Below are 15,594 nucleotides of genomic sequence, written 5' to 3'. Positions count from 1 at the left end.
GAAATCGTCTCTTCCCTTCCCCTAACTTGAAGCTTGAATGTCTTTGTGGTCCTTTCGAGGACCTTGAAGGGACCGTCGTACGGTTTCGTCAGTGGAGGTCTGTGTGTATCACGCCGCACGAACACGTAACTGCAATCTGTCAAACAATTTGGAATTAATACTCGTGTATTGCCGTGCCTGGACATTGACGTAGGCAGTAACTTGCGAAGCGTTTCTCGCAGTGACGGCATAAACTTTTCTGCTTCTTGTGTGGCTTCCGGGGAGATAAACTGGCCAGGTACGTTGAGTGTAGTTCCGTAAACTAGTTCGGCTGATGTAGTCTTTAGATCTTCGTTGGGCGCGGTTCCCGAGCAGAACCCACGGAAGGTGGTCGACCCAGTTTGCATCGGTCAAACGAGCCATTAACGCACTTTTCAGATGTCGATGAAACCGTTCCACCAAACCGTTTGCTTGTGGATGGAAAGATGTAGTGCGGTGAAGTTCGATACCCAAAAGTTGATTGATTGCTGACCACAATTCCGATGTAAATTGGGGCCCACGATCGGAAGACACCAAACCTAGAAATCCAATGGAATATGAACGCCTTGGCGCACGTGATGGTTGTGGAGTTTTCAATTGGGATCGCTTCTGGCCAACGAGTGTATCGGTCGACTATTGTAAGTAAATAGGTTTTGCCTTGGCATTGAGGCAAAGGGCCTACCAGATCAATGTTTATATGGCTGAAGCGGGCTGAGGGTGTTGGGTAATCTTGAACCGGCGAAGGGTAATCTTGAACCGGCGAAGAAACATGCTGATGTATTTTTGAACGCTGGCACGCCAGGCATTGCTTGGCCCACAACCCCACTTCTTTCTGCATACCGTGCCAAACGAATTTCGAGCTCACGAGTTTTTTCGTTATGCGAATGGACGGATGTGACAAACCGTGGATTGTTTCGAAAACTTTCCTTCTCCAAGGTTTGGGAACCACGGGACGAGGTTGTCCGCATGAGATATCGCATAGCAGCGTGACTGCCGAGTTTCCGATAGGAATGTCTCTGAGCTGTAGGTTTGTAACCGCAGTGCGATAAGCCCGTACCTCGTCGGTTTCTTGGGCTTTAGCTAAGTTTTCGAGGTTTAGGTTCAAAAGCGTCGGCGGTTGGCCGGTAGTAGCAATCGTTGGTCTCGAAAGTGCGTCCGCGACCGTGTTTATTTTTCCTTTCATATGCTTGACATCAGTGGTATATTCGGAAATCGCGCAAAAGTGCCGCTGTTGTCGTGCTGACCAAGGCTCCGAAGGTTTTGTGAATGCGTAGGTGAGTGGCTTGTGGTCGGTAAAAGCTGTGAAAGCGCGTCCCTCTAGGAAATATAGGAAATGCCTGATGCACAAATGTAGCGCCAAAAGTTCTCGGTCGAAAGCGCTGTATTTTGTCTCCGGCTTACGAAGCTGCCGACTGGAAAAAGCAAGGGGACACCATTCCCCGTCGACCAGTTGTTCAAGGACTCCCCCAACTGCCGTTTGTGAAGCATCGACAGTGAGGGCGGTGTTAGCAGCGCATCTTGGATGGTGCAACATTGTTGCGTTGGCTAACGCTTCCTTCGCTGCATTGAAAGCTTTGTCTATCTCGGGGCCCCAGACCAAGTTTCGTGGCTTGCCGGCCAGGCCAGCGCACGATAAAGGGGTCTCATGATGTCGGCAATTGCAGGGATGAATCTGTGATAGAAATTAATCATCCCGTTAAATTCTTGAAGAGCCTTGAGGGTTTTGGGCGGCGGAAATTGCGTGATTGCGTCTACTTTGGTGGGCAAGGGTTCGATTCCTCGGTGGTCCACGATGTGACCCAAGAACTCAAGCTTGTCCTTCCCAAATTGGCACTTCTCTTTGTTGATCACTAAGCCGTGATCGCACAGTCTCTGAAAGAGAGTGCGAAGATGCTCGAGATGCGTCTCGAAGTTCGGGCTACCCACCAAAATGTCATCAAGATAAACGTACACGAATGGCAAATCTGGACAGACGGTGTCCATTAGTCGTTGAAACGTCTGGGCAGCGTTCTTTAGACCAAATGGCATGCGAAGGAACTCGAATAGTCCAAAAGGTGTGATAACCGCGGTTTTGGGAATGTCGGCGGGTGCTACCGGGACTTGGTGGTATCCTCTGACGAGGTCAACTTTCGAAAATATGCGAATCCCCGCTAGCTTAGCGGGGAAGTCGTGGATATGCGGAATGGAGTAACGTTCTGGCGTTGTTGCAGCGTTTAGACGCCGATAGTCCCCGCAGGGTCGCCAGCCCCCGGATGATTTCGGAACCATGTGTAAAGGTGACGACCAAGGACTGGATGATCTCCGGACAATTCCCAAACTCATCATTCGTTGAAACTCCGCTTTGGCAATAGCTAATCTGTCTGGTGGAAGACGTCTTGCCTGTGCGTGTACTGGCTGTCCTGAAGTCACTATGTGGTGTTCTACTCCATGTCTCGTTGACGACGAAGAGAACTTGGGTACCGACAGTTGGGGATGCGTGGCAAGGAGCTTGTCATACGGAGAAGCTATCGTGTTCAGCTGTGGTGCAGGCTGAGCGTACCTGCTTACTGGGTAGGTTTTTCGCTGATTTGGGTTGATAAGAAGCTGCTTGTGCATGTCGATCAGCAAATGATGGGCGCGCAGGAAGTCGGCTCCGATGAGTGGTCCAGAGACGTCGGCCAGGATAAACTTCCATGTGAATGTCCCCGCGGGGATGTTGAGCGTCACGTATGTGGTTATTATGCTGCCGTTAGCTGCTTGCAACGGAGCGCGTTTCTCGTTGAATTGGCGTTCGTAGTTTGTAGGCGGTAGTGCACTAACTTCCGCGCCGGTGTCTATGAGGAAATTTTTCCGGGAGACGAGATCGTGCACTAAAAAAGGGCTAGAATGTTGACCGGTTGCTCCAGCCATCAAGGGCAACCGGCCATGGTGTTTCCCTGATGGGAACAAGGAGGAGAGCATTTGCGTGCTTTGTCGCCGAAAGTCTTGTGATAGTAGCACATGTCCGCATAAGTACTGCTGCTATCGGTATCAACTTGTTTTGGGCGCTTTTTTGATATGTCAATCGCATATTCCGCGTGTGTGCTACGTGCGTGCCATAGCAAGTCGGCTCGCTTGGCCAACTCCCTAGGATTTGTGATATCTTGCTCGACGAGTGCGAGGCGAATATCCTCGTGCATATGCTGCAAGAAAAGGTGTTCGAATAGTAAACACGGTTGATGATCACCCAGTAAAGAGAGCATCTCGTCCATGAGTGTGGAAGGCTTACGATTGCTCGAACGCGGGATGCTAATTAGTCTCGCTGCGCGCTCTTGTCGTGGAATGTCGAAAGTGTCAAGAAGGCGTTGTTATATTGCTGTGTATTTGTTCTCCTGTGGAGGCTGCTCTAAAATATCGACGAGTCGACTTGCTGTTTCCTGGTCTAATGCTGAGACCACGTAGTAGAACTTTGTGCTGTCTGTTGTGATTCGTCGAATCTGGAATTGGGCCTCGGCCTGGCAAAACCAGGTGCGCGGCTGAGCGGCTTAAAAGGCAGGAAGCTTGATAGCCACTGCGTTCTCCGCTGGTGTATCTAAACCTGCCTCATTCTCTGGATTCATTTTGCTGCGTGAACTATCCAGAATTCTCTGGATCGCGGGGTCACCAGTTAAGTGGGCAACAAGTTTATTGTAAGCAGCACTTGAGCGAACTGAACAAAAGCACAATCAACGGCTTTATATATAAAGCGACATGAAAATAAACGAACGCACTGTACGCTTCGATGACCGCAGTGGTGGTGCCGCATGGTGTCGCCACATGCTGACATTATTATGTCTTGTACACTGTGATTAATATACGGATTCATTTGTGATAAATTAATTCTCAGCCAATATTTGACCGGGTATTTAAATCTCATGTACTCAAAACATAACATGTTTATGTCAAGTCGCGTGAATCGAGTAGTCATTACTTTGTCTTACAGAATATACCGAGTAGTAATTATTTTGTCTTTCTGAAGAGTAACGAATTTTACAGGTGAATAAAAAATATATAAACAAAAGATCGGTCATATGATTACGATGAGAGTGTTTTATTCAAATTTACAAGTTGTAGTGATATAATCAGGTAAGTGAAATCGGATTTATTAATTGTGAATGTTTTTTGTGATTGACTCTTTTGAGCAGTGGTTCTCAACCTGGGGGGCGCGTCCCCCTTGGAGCGGGGGGGGGGGGCACATGAGGCTCTCAGGAGGGGGCGTGAAAAATTGACAAAGTCTGTATGAATTTTTACTAAACATATGTTTCACAACCATTCTGAGAAGACGATTGTTGAAGATGAAACTTATTTCGTGTTCGAGAAAGCTCGCCAAATTGAAACTCCAGCAATCGCGCTCAACGGATTTCAACTTAATTTCAACTTCATCATCATTGGTTTATGTGAGCAAATGTTTGATGTTCTTTGAAGATTTAATTACTTCATATCTTTGGCAGTAGCCTAAAGATCGGTTTGAGGGGTAGCTGTTGTTAATAGCTGGCGAACTGCACTGCTTAAGACAGACTTAGATGCAACATAGTTTACCCGGTTTCGCTCTCGATTAGGATACCCTAAATCAAGACAATTTAATTCCAAATCTGATCAAATTAAGCATGGCAGTACAGAACGACACCGTGCTATCTATAGTCACTACTAGCATTAGGATTAGTCTCAGTGCAACCTACCTTGAACTAAATTGATGTCCTGTTCAATGTTTTTTGTTATTTTCAAACAAGTTTGAGGAAATTCGTCAGAAATGTTAAAGACTCTATAACTGGAATGCGGATTCAAACTTGGCGTCAGATATGCCATAAGTATAATATTAGATCAGGGATGGGCAACCTGCGGCCGCAAAAGGGAATTTATGCGGTCATCAACACCTAATTCAATTAGTATGTATTGGCGGCCGTCGACATGCAAATTGAAATCACGAATTCCCTCCCGAATTTTGGAGAGATTTTAAATAATCTTGAATTTTTTTTTCGCGCTCCGCTTAATTTAACATTATTTGATTTTTTCGATTTTAAATATAGTAGCGTCCTTCTCAATCTGAGCCGGAATCGGAATCGTGTGCTCCTCACGAAAGAAATTTGTTTATGGTATATTTCGGCGATTTCAATGTATTTCCACTATTTCCACTACCGATACATACATGCATACATACATAGCTATTTTGCGACCAGTTAGCCCATAACGGCTATGGTCTGGAATGCGGCCTTAGGCTACATAAGTCGTCGAAATGCGGCCGTGATTAGCAAAAAGGTTGCCCACAACTGCATTAGATGATGTGCTCTTTTTTAAATGACGATAAGTGCGGGGGGGGGTGTAACACCAAACCACATGAGATTTTGCAAACTATTTCACACCTATTTGAATAAGCGTTAGTTCGCGACTGCAACCATAAGAATATGAATATTGGTATCACACTCACCGTAAGCGTTAGGATTAACTCTAACCGTTCATATATAATGATTTTGAACAATCATGGTAATGACGTCACTGTTTCTAAACTTGATAAATTTACAGCACCACTTCAGCAGAGATCGCTATACCTGATACGTTAGTTCACTACCACACAAGCATCCATGGCAGGTCATCACCACAGCCTCTGCCGAAAGGGTGAGGTCACCAACACGGGTTTTCACAGTATCTCATCACCACAACCTATACCTTACAGCAGTGGTTCCCAACCTGTGGTACGCGTACCACTAGTGGTACGCGAAGGTCTTCCAGGTGGTACGCGAGTAGATTCTGCTTTTTTCGACCGAAGGGAGTAATTAGTTCAGGTGAGGTTGATTTTGAGTTTTTTGAAGCCGTCGTCTCACGCTATTCCCCAGCTGCTAATTTTCCCTTATACGTGGGAATGCGAGCAAGGATTTTCATCCCTGATGACTACCAAGTCGAAAAAACGAAACCGACTTGTTGCGCCCATACATGACTTTCGATGCGCTGTAAGCAAACATATGCCACGCATCGACATGCTATAGTGGAAAATAAGCAAATGCAGTCATCGAAATTAATAAATTGACTTTTGTTGTGTGTTTTTATTTCATTATGTTGTTCTTATTGTGACTGGTGGTGAAAAAAAACAATTACATCTCAATACATTCCCTCAACCCTGGCTGATAATGCCTAGTTCGGAGGTGTCAAACTCAAATTGCATCGCGGGTCGGATCGAAGTCATGAAATCGCTCGCGGGCCGGACCAGTCAACGGAATCCAAAATGTTGCCTCGTGCCATTGCTTCTCGCTGGAATACTTTATTATCAAGCATATATAGATAATACACGGACCGTAGGGGTTTCATTCTAGCGAGTCGCAACACCATTATTTGCGAGCAATGAAATTGTCGAAAATACGATGTTTGTCCGGTTGAATACAGTTAAGAACCGCTAAAACAATGGCATTACCGGCGATACAAGTAGTCATATTTCAGTGTTCCCTTTGCTTTGGTCCAGGAGTGGCCAACCTGCGGCCGTAGACACGGAATTCAATTAGTATGTGTTGGTGGCCGTCGACATGCAATTCGAATTTACGAACTGAATCCCGATTTCTTGAAAGATTTTAATTAATCTTGAAATTTTCTTCGCGCTGGGCGCGATTCAATGCAACAACGTTTTTCGATTGTAATATAGTAGCACCCTGTGCAATCAGAGCCCCACAATACAGATGCAAACATCAGTGAAAATGATGCGCCTCACATAGAAATATCAGCTCGGAATCGTGTGCTCCTCACTATACTAACAATCATGATGGGAGGCCCAGAAATAACAGCATGCTACAAAGTGACTAATACCTATTGGCCCACCCAAAGATGCATCATAATTTATAACTTGCTTGAAATTTTCGAAAACACCCCTACCTCAACTCTATACCAGTGAATCTGATCACACGGGATGAGAAAGGATAAATGTTTCATGGTAATATGTAAAACTACTAATATCAATGACGAAATTCATTGGTGAATCTGAATTTTTCTCGCGCCTCGCGCGGCTATGAGCACTTACTTCCTTAACATTACCAGTGACCACTCGCGATTTTGGTGCGCATAGTAAGCCTATTATTAAATAGATTAGTCCGGAGTTCACCAGAAATGGACATAGACACTTTGACCCGGGTATTTGGCGTCCAGCTCGATCATTACGACTATGTCCTGGAATACGGCCGTAGGCTACACCAGTGGTCGGAATGCGGCCGTGAATGGCAAAAAGGTTGGTCACCCCTGCGTTAGTCATAATCTGGCGTTAGCCCTGCGTATGCGTTGTGATGAATACAAGATATTTAACTGTCAACGCGGACGTTGTAATTTGGTTTATTAATGTGGATGTGATGGATGATATAATCATTTTTCAATGTACTCAGAATTGCTATGCGGGCCGGATAAAATCGTCTGGGGGGGCTGGTTCCGGCCCACGGGCCGTATGTTTGACATCCCTGGCCTAATACACCTCGCATAGGCCAAATACGTGAATATGACGTCATAAATGGTGGAAACGCGAGTAACTTATATAGGTGGTACGCGAGCACTGCATAAAACGTCAAAATGGTACGTGGGTGGAAAAAGGTTGGGAACCACTGCCTTACAGGAAGGCATCACAGCCGCACCCATAAGAACACATGACAGGTCACCACCACATGGGGGTGTAAAAGGGTACCTTCACTAACACGAGTCTCGCCTAGGCTGGTCTAGAGCGATCAATACTACTACACTCAACTCTCACTTACATCAGATCCGCAAATAAAAACTTTCAGACCGTACTGTCATCGCGAATCACTTCAATGAATATTTTTTAACGTAGGTCCTACTATTGCCTTTTCTATTAGGAAACCTGCGTCGGTCATGTCGGAGGTAAGATCTCCTTCTGTTATGCTCGAGCCTACGAATCACTTCGAAATAGCAGTAGCCATCCACAAACTGAATTCAAACAAGGCCGTCGGCTATGATCAAGTCCGGAGCGGATCGACAAACTGTCTGGTCCTACCCGCTCCTGTTTTTTGAAGCTCTGGTACGACTCCTAGGTCGGATTCTAGAAATGACTATAAGATCCGGTCCGAAAAACTCCGATAATATATATCTACTCACAGGATGACATTAAATATTGATTGAAATAATGCAAACACGAAATTAAAAACTCAAAGATAAAGCCAACACTATTCTGAAATAAATATGCCAACTTGGACTTAGCATGTTTTTTTTTCGTGAACGTTTTACTTTAACTATTGAGTCGAGAGTGATAGAGGGTAGCGCTGCCCTATTCTCAGTGAAAAGGACTGATCCGGCTCCGATCCGACTCCGGTCGTATCACAAAAAAGTACTGATTTGGATACGAACCGGCTCCGGCTAAAAATGAGACAATCTGCCCTAATCTATATACTGTCATTAAAGCTCGGGCAAGAGCAAATGATTCTTGTGAGATATACTCCGCATGGACGAGAGTCTTTTTTCATATTGATGCTCTGTAATTATGGTGTACTTACGCCAGAAGGGGTATCCGGCGCAGGATTCATTCCAACAAATAGAACGGTTACGTCAGAAGGCATCTGCTCGATGTACAGTTCGTGTTGTCGCCAAGCGTACTTTAAAGTGTTAACGATGTACATGAGAGGAATTTTTTGACCGGAGATTTCTTGTTTTAAACTTCCATCCGCCTGATTGCGCTGATCTCGTAATATTTCTTCGAAGTCATCCTTGAGCTGCTTCATAATTTTCTTGTACTCGTTTTTGACACTGTAACTGTTGAAATGACATATCCATCATAAATCTCTGAAGGTGGATGCTATTCTGAATCTGAATTTACGTTTAATCCGCTACGGTGACATTCCATGGATCCACCCGGAGGTTCATGGATATTTGTATTAATGATTCTTTTTCATTGAATTTTTCTAAATTATTTTAATAATTTCGGAGACGTGCTTGCATAACCTGCCTATCGCAAACCTTATTCATCTGACTCACCACTCATTTTCGTGAAGGTATGCAACGCAGCATCACAGTATGAGCATGTAAATTGTACCAGGAAATGAATTCAACTCAGAGTGATTTCAAATCAATTTCTGTCCCTGTATACTCGAAGTCGAAACTTCGATACAAATTGTCACACACCACTTGTTATATATGTGACGTTGCCACACGATTGACTCTTTTGCAGTAAATACTCATTTTTCATATGCATGATGTCGGGAGCAAAACGGTTGTAGGGGCCTGTATAGAATTGAATTATAAGTGGGCCGTGTTTTGAATCACACCTGTTTTAAAAATTCTTTAAATAAATGCCCCAGAGACATTCAGCCTTTTTTAAAACGATGTAATTATGTCACAATCGGTTAATATATTCGACGGTAAACGGGACAATGTAGCGTAGGCTGAAATCCATAACTTTTAGACTTGGGCTACGTGAGACGGAATCAGGCGATACATATAGGCGATCAGAGACCCCTTATGAACTTTAATTGGCATTTTATCTAATATTGGGAAATATACTGTCATAAATGAATACGTATGGTGCAATAGTTACCAGTGGGCGATAAGCGCATCCCTAGTGTAAATTTCATGCATAAACAATACAGTGCAATAATCACCTTCTTATACCAAGTCCTCCAAATTGAACGGAAATGTCTGCAACAGGATCACGTTGTGCCATATTTTCAATGGCTGTTCAAACCAAGCACCGACGATATTTTGTTAACTATGGCTTTGCAATTCGATAATCGGTAACAAGAACGTTTTATGAAATAAGTTAATGTTCTTCGTCGTTATGCTCCATTCGATAACAAACTGAAAGACGAAATAAATAATATTTCGATACTGCAATCATGTTCGAAAGGTGTGGTCCTACGACTCGAATCCCGATCCGGGCCTGGACCGCTGTTTGGAGAAAAGGTCCTAATTTGCACATACTTTCAAATATGCCGTACATATACTATACATAGGTCATGTCTTTCAATATTATCCTTGCCTTGACCGCACTACCGGCTACGATCAACCGAAGTCTCTCAATTATGAAAAGTCGTCCGATTAACAAGCACAATGTTACGAGGGTACTGGAGCGCAAAATCTTCCACAAAAGTCCGTCGGCGCTAACCTTCCGCGAATTAAATCCTTTCTTGTCGATCTTATATTTCAACTTTTAAATGTTAATTGTCGAGAATTATTTGGCTGCTTGTGATATCAATGAGTTTGAATATAATATGTATTTAAACGACTTAAATACGAAATATGTATAAATGAATGACCTTCAATAGACATAGGCTACATATCGTATTTTTTATATATGCTGCAATATAAATTTCGGCTTAATGGGAAAATATTGCTAGTCGAGATACAGGACTATTGCTGGTCTTGACCTTCCAGTAATACAGTCCTATCGTAATCGCGATGCGAGATTGACTGGTGAAATTCTGGCAATTAATCTGTCTAGTGCAGGGTTTATTGAACTGACGTCCACGGACTGCGTTAGAGTTCGGGGTCTGTGAGAGGGCAATGTTAAACTACATCACTAAGAAACTACAAATTCATATTATTATCCTTGGGTAATGACGCCTTGACAGGGACTCTGACTGCCTTGTCAAGTACTTAGCTTATTTTAGACAGGGAATAACCTGAATAGAGTTGAGTTTCATTTGATGACGGTTTCGTGTATTCTAGACATCAGCTTCTGAAACTACCAAAACTTGAAGGGGCCCACGATCAAAAAAGTTCAAGAACCCTGGTCTTGAATTTGCTTGGTATCATGTCTTATCATTGCCTCATGGTCGGCTTATGGAAATTTTCATCGGATCAAAACATCACAAGATTGCGATGCAAGGGAAATATCGATCTCATTTTCGGATTCGTATATGTATATCGAGATTGATTGAGATATTGAGACTGAGTCGGAAAAGGCTGAGAACCACTGTATTAGATCATGGTCAGGTAGTATTGCAGGCTGACTAGTACTCATTCAGTAGAAATCGCCTGAATGCAAGCATGCATGTATATAGATATATATATATATATATATCAAATATAAGATATAGACACCATATGCACGGACAAATGTATGATGGCATCATAAAAGCTATCGGGTTATACTTTTGCAGCTACTATGGACATTTTGAATTTGACAGTAGGCTACTAATCTCATGGTCAAATAACTTCGAATATGGGAGCAGAAAAAATATAAATACGTACGAGCAACCATGGCTTTATATAGCTTCCTTATTGGAAAATTCTATCGAATTCTATCGAAACTAATTGTTAGTGATGTATTGACTCGTATTGGCGGATAATTTAAGCACTCGACAAAATTATCTTTCACTGCTCGACCCAGCCCTACTGTCCGGGAATGGAGAGTGATTGCAGTCAAAAACAGTCAACATTTTTGCCGATTTGCTTCGGATTTAGGCATATGAATCAGGTTGTGACTACCAAAACTACTTCGTCCTGTTCGCATCCCTAGACTATATGATACAGTCTTCTAATGAGACAACCATGAACCGTGTCAAGTTTATTACAACACGTATTCACCTTTTTTCTCCGCCGGACACTTGTAGCTTGTCAGCTGCAGACTGTAGTAGACTGTCAGCCTCATCATAACTAGCTTTCGCCATATTTACCTCGTAGTGATATCCTAGTCTCGAGCGTGAATCCACATAATAAGCTTCGCTGTTTACTTCCGTTTGGATTTAAAGGGCTTCGCGTCGGCGGTATCGAGTTTCATCGGCGCAACCGAGCGTACACACACACGCACGCAGACGAATGACGTAACTTATATTATGATCCATTGCTGAGTTTAAGGAAGCAGTTCACTTTTCCGTGATGCGGTATCGTTGTGAGTAATATACCAAGCATTACCAACACACGCATACCTGGATTAATTTAAATATACAGCGAAGTCGATTTGCCTCGATACGCATTTATAGGTGTGTGGCGCTTTGGTATGCTTGCCTATACCAAACGACTAGTTCTGTTTAGTGATATATATTAGTGATATTCCAAGGATACGCGACCTTCATGCATATACTGCAAAATCCAGATAATATCAGTAGCCATGTGCTGCTACTTTTCGGAGTACTCAAGTACAGACATGGACAATTAGATAATTCTTGTTGTCTAATTACACTAATTAGAGATAAATGCAGGCAATCTAATTTTAATATAATTTGTGAAATGTTTCTTTGCGCTAATTATGATTCTAATCAAACATCTCGTTTTCCCCAAAACGATACAGAGGAACTGCATAGTGCGAGACGAGTCAAGCTTGCTGTACATATTTGCCATTCTCGCGCCGATGAGTATGAACAATGATTTGATATGAGCTGAATTTGATTCGATTTCCACGTTTTAGTGAATTCAGTAACTCTAATTCTAATCTAATTTGGAAAAAAATCTGCAGGCATAATTTCAATTATAGCGGAATTTGGAAACATGAGTAGCGATAATTCGGATTCTAGTCTAATTTGGAAAAAGTGTGTAGCGATAATTCAAATTATAGTCTAAGTTGGAGAAATTGTGTAGCTATAATTTCAATTCCAGTCTAATGTGTGGCGATAGTTTAATTCGAGTGTAATTCGGAAATATTGTGTTGTCACAATTTCAATTCTTGTCTAATTTGGAAAACCTGTGTAGTTATAATTTCAATTATAGTTTAATTTGGAAAAACTGTGTAGCGAATGTTCTAATTCTAGTCTGATTTGTAAAAACTCTGTAGTGATAATTATAATTCTAGTCTAATTTGGAGAAAATGTGTAGCTATAATTTCAATTCTAGTCTAATTTCGAAAAACTGTATGGCTGTAATTCTAATTTTAGTCTAATTTGGGAAAACTGTGTAGTCATAATTTCAGTTCTAGCCTAATTAGGAAAAACTGTGTAGTTATAATTTCAATTCTAGTCTAGTTTGGAAGAACTGTATAGCTGTAAGTCTAATTCTGATCCAATATGTAAAAGTTGAAAATTTTCTGGTTTTCCAACTCGAGTATATTCTGCCAGACGCCCCATTATTTACGTATGCAGTTATTTCGTTGGAGTAATTCCAGTACTGCTGGGACAGGTTTCTATGTAAAATTACTTGGTTTTACACTTTGGATTTTGAAGAGTAGAATGTAGTTCCGGAATAAGTTCGTATCACTCTTCGCAGTGATAGAGTCGTACACACTCAGCAATAAGAGTGTGCACTCACACCCTAAAGGTAGCACGCGACAGCAGGATCTGAATCAGAATACCGTAGTGCAGTGGTTCCCAACCGGGGTAAATTCCTCCCTTGGGTGAATTTTGAAACTTTTAGGGGGAAATCTGGCTTAATTTTTTTAGGGGAAATCAGGCTTTGGCATTGTATAGGAAGACACACTGGGTTCACGAGGTTTTTAGATTTTTATGGTATCAAACTGTTAAGTAGAAGTTAGTTCTTTACAATTGTATGTTTCATTGGCGGATTTCAAGCTAGGTGTATGTTCAAATGCCTTCCGTAGCCTATATATTACACGAGACGATTTCGTTGGGTCCGCGACAGCCTCTCGACCAAATTGCTACTAAGTAGGAAAACGTCAAGCCGAATTCAGCACAAGGCCACTAGTGAAATTGTTTAACTTTTAAAGCCGACATATGAGCTAACGTGAAAAATATACCGTACCAAATTCATCGATTTAACTAAAGTCCATAGCAAGCGAACTTGGTAATTTATTTTTCGTCAGCCGACCGGTAAAAAACAGGTCAAATTTGACTGTACTTTACCAAAGTTTAGTGCGGTCCGCATTCGCCATAGTTCAGACATATCTAAATTTGTTTGGCTACCAATTGGTCAGTCAACAAATGGTTGAGCGTTAAAAAGCCCATTTTTTAGTCACAGGCCACTTTTTCATATGGGGGAAATTTTACCTCAAATATCGGCCAAGGGGGGCACGAGACGAAAAAGGTTGGGAACCACTGCCATAGTGGTTATGAATCCTATGTGAGCCTACGTGCAAGCCTCATTTGCATTAAAATGTTGCGTTTCATTTATACCTTGGTGCAGTGGTTCTCGACCTGAACCAAGTTGATTTGAGTTGATATTTTTCTTAACACTTCCCGCGATAAAGACCAGTGGACAAATGTATGCATATTTTATGATACTAATATTATTTCACTTCGTAACATATTAGGCTGTCTCTTATTTGCGTACCTACGTTGGTGTGTTAACCTAGTTTCAGCCTACTTAATGTCTCGGATATTGGCAGCTGCTTTCTGCAGACTCGGTTAAAGTGTGGAAGCAGCCAGTGGCATATGAGAAAATTATCCCCTGAGACTTTGACATGATGTGGGGCGCAAAGTAGGGTTACCACACGCCCTCCTTTTTCCATTTTTTTTCAAAATGTCATCGGGGACACCTAATGTCTTCATTTTTGATATTTCGCCCTCATTTACAGCTAGGATAATGGTCGGGTTCAACTGCTAATCGTCTAGCGGGCCATTCGCGAGTCGAACGAATGTGACGACCTTTTTGTCAGTCAACACCACTAAATTTAGGTAAAAAGTGGGCAAATTAGGAGTCGAATGAAAGTGATGACCTTTTTAGTCAACTCAACAACATTTCCTGTAAATATTGCAAAATCGGTTTCGACTAAGTAACTTTCACGATTTGCCAAAAGTGTATTCCTTTCCCGATTCCAAAATATGATAACCTTAGCGTAAAGGAGTTTCCTGAAGACAACATTGGCTTCTAATTACCTCTCTTATGATATTCAATAATATAAAATCATCGATACAATTCTAGGCACGTTATACATCAGAGTTGGCCAACCCGTGGCCCGCGAGAAGGTTTTGAGTGTCCCGCAAGGTCATTCTTGAAATTAGTCTATTATATATTAGTGATATTATCAAAAATAAATTACCGGGGTGATCTATTGTGAACTTCCGAAACAAACCAAAAATTTGATTAGCCTGACCACAATATTTCGGATGTTGATAACTAAATTATCAGTTTCGACTCATTGTCGTAGCCAGGAGCCAGTCACAATTGTTGTAGATCTCTGTATATGATGATAAAGTAGAATATTTCGTGGCAGATTTAGTAGACTTGACATTTTTCTTAGCACTTCGCGCGATTGCTTGCTTCAGTATTGGTCCCCCTTCCTGAAAATTTAAAATGGGCCGAGTTTATAGAATTGAGTCTGACTATATTCGCAATTATGAACGAACGTGTCGTCCAGTGGCGAGATAGCGCAGTGGTATAATCCGCGGCTTCAACACCAATGGGCGTGGGTTCGAGTCCGACCGAGGTCGACTTCCGAATTCCGATACCCAAGTGTTGGAGGTTTACCTAGGCTCCTCCTCGCCACCTCATCCGCGTCAGCGGTGTCTTACAAAAGCCTAGAGGTGGGAGTAGTTATTATGATCGCTCGTGGTGTGCCTGGGGCGCTTATGGCGGGGTGGCGAGCTAACGAGAAACCGGGGGTGGCGAACTAACGTTTTCGTCTTATGGCGGGGTGGCGAACTAACGTTTTCGTCTTATGGCGGGGTGGCGAACTAACGTTAGTAGTATATATGATCGCTCGTGACTTGGTGTTTTTAACATGGGGTAGTATAGGGCCCGCTGGTGAGGTGCCTGAAAACCCGGGGTGATGACCCCACC

General features: G+C 42.7%; 1 protein-coding gene and 1 pseudogene across 1 annotated transcript in view; both read right to left on the bottom strand.

Annotated features, from left to right (window-relative positions):
• The window catches only part of LOC145447966 (single-strand selective monofunctional uracil DNA glycosylase-like), a 44,485-nt gene extending 34,624 nt beyond the window's left edge, over positions 1-9,861 (bottom strand). The window contains exons 1-2 of the mRNA XM_080326266.1: positions 9,588-9,861; positions 8,487-8,742 (exon numbers count right to left, since the gene is read on the bottom strand). Of these exons, the coding sequence (XP_080182392.1) occupies positions 8,487-8,742; positions 9,588-9,649 (318 nt within the window). The 5' untranslated portion in view covers positions 9,650-9,861. The remainder of the gene's footprint in view (positions 1-8,486; positions 8,743-9,587) is intronic.
• On the bottom strand, positions 2,732-3,798 carry LOC145447880 (uncharacterized; annotated as a pseudogene).
• Positions 9,862-15,594: the final 5,733 nt, after the last annotated feature.

The sequence above is a fragment of the Botryllus schlosseri genome, chromosome 1 (genome assembly GCF_051294905.1).
Source record: "Botryllus schlosseri isolate E-star chromosome 1, Bs_hap1, whole genome shotgun sequence".
Lineage (NCBI taxonomy): Eukaryota > Metazoa > Chordata > Ascidiacea > Stolidobranchia > Styelidae > Botryllus > Botryllus schlosseri.
The sequence above is the reverse complement of the archived record's forward strand: the minus strand, read 5'-3'. Positions and strand labels throughout refer to the sequence as shown.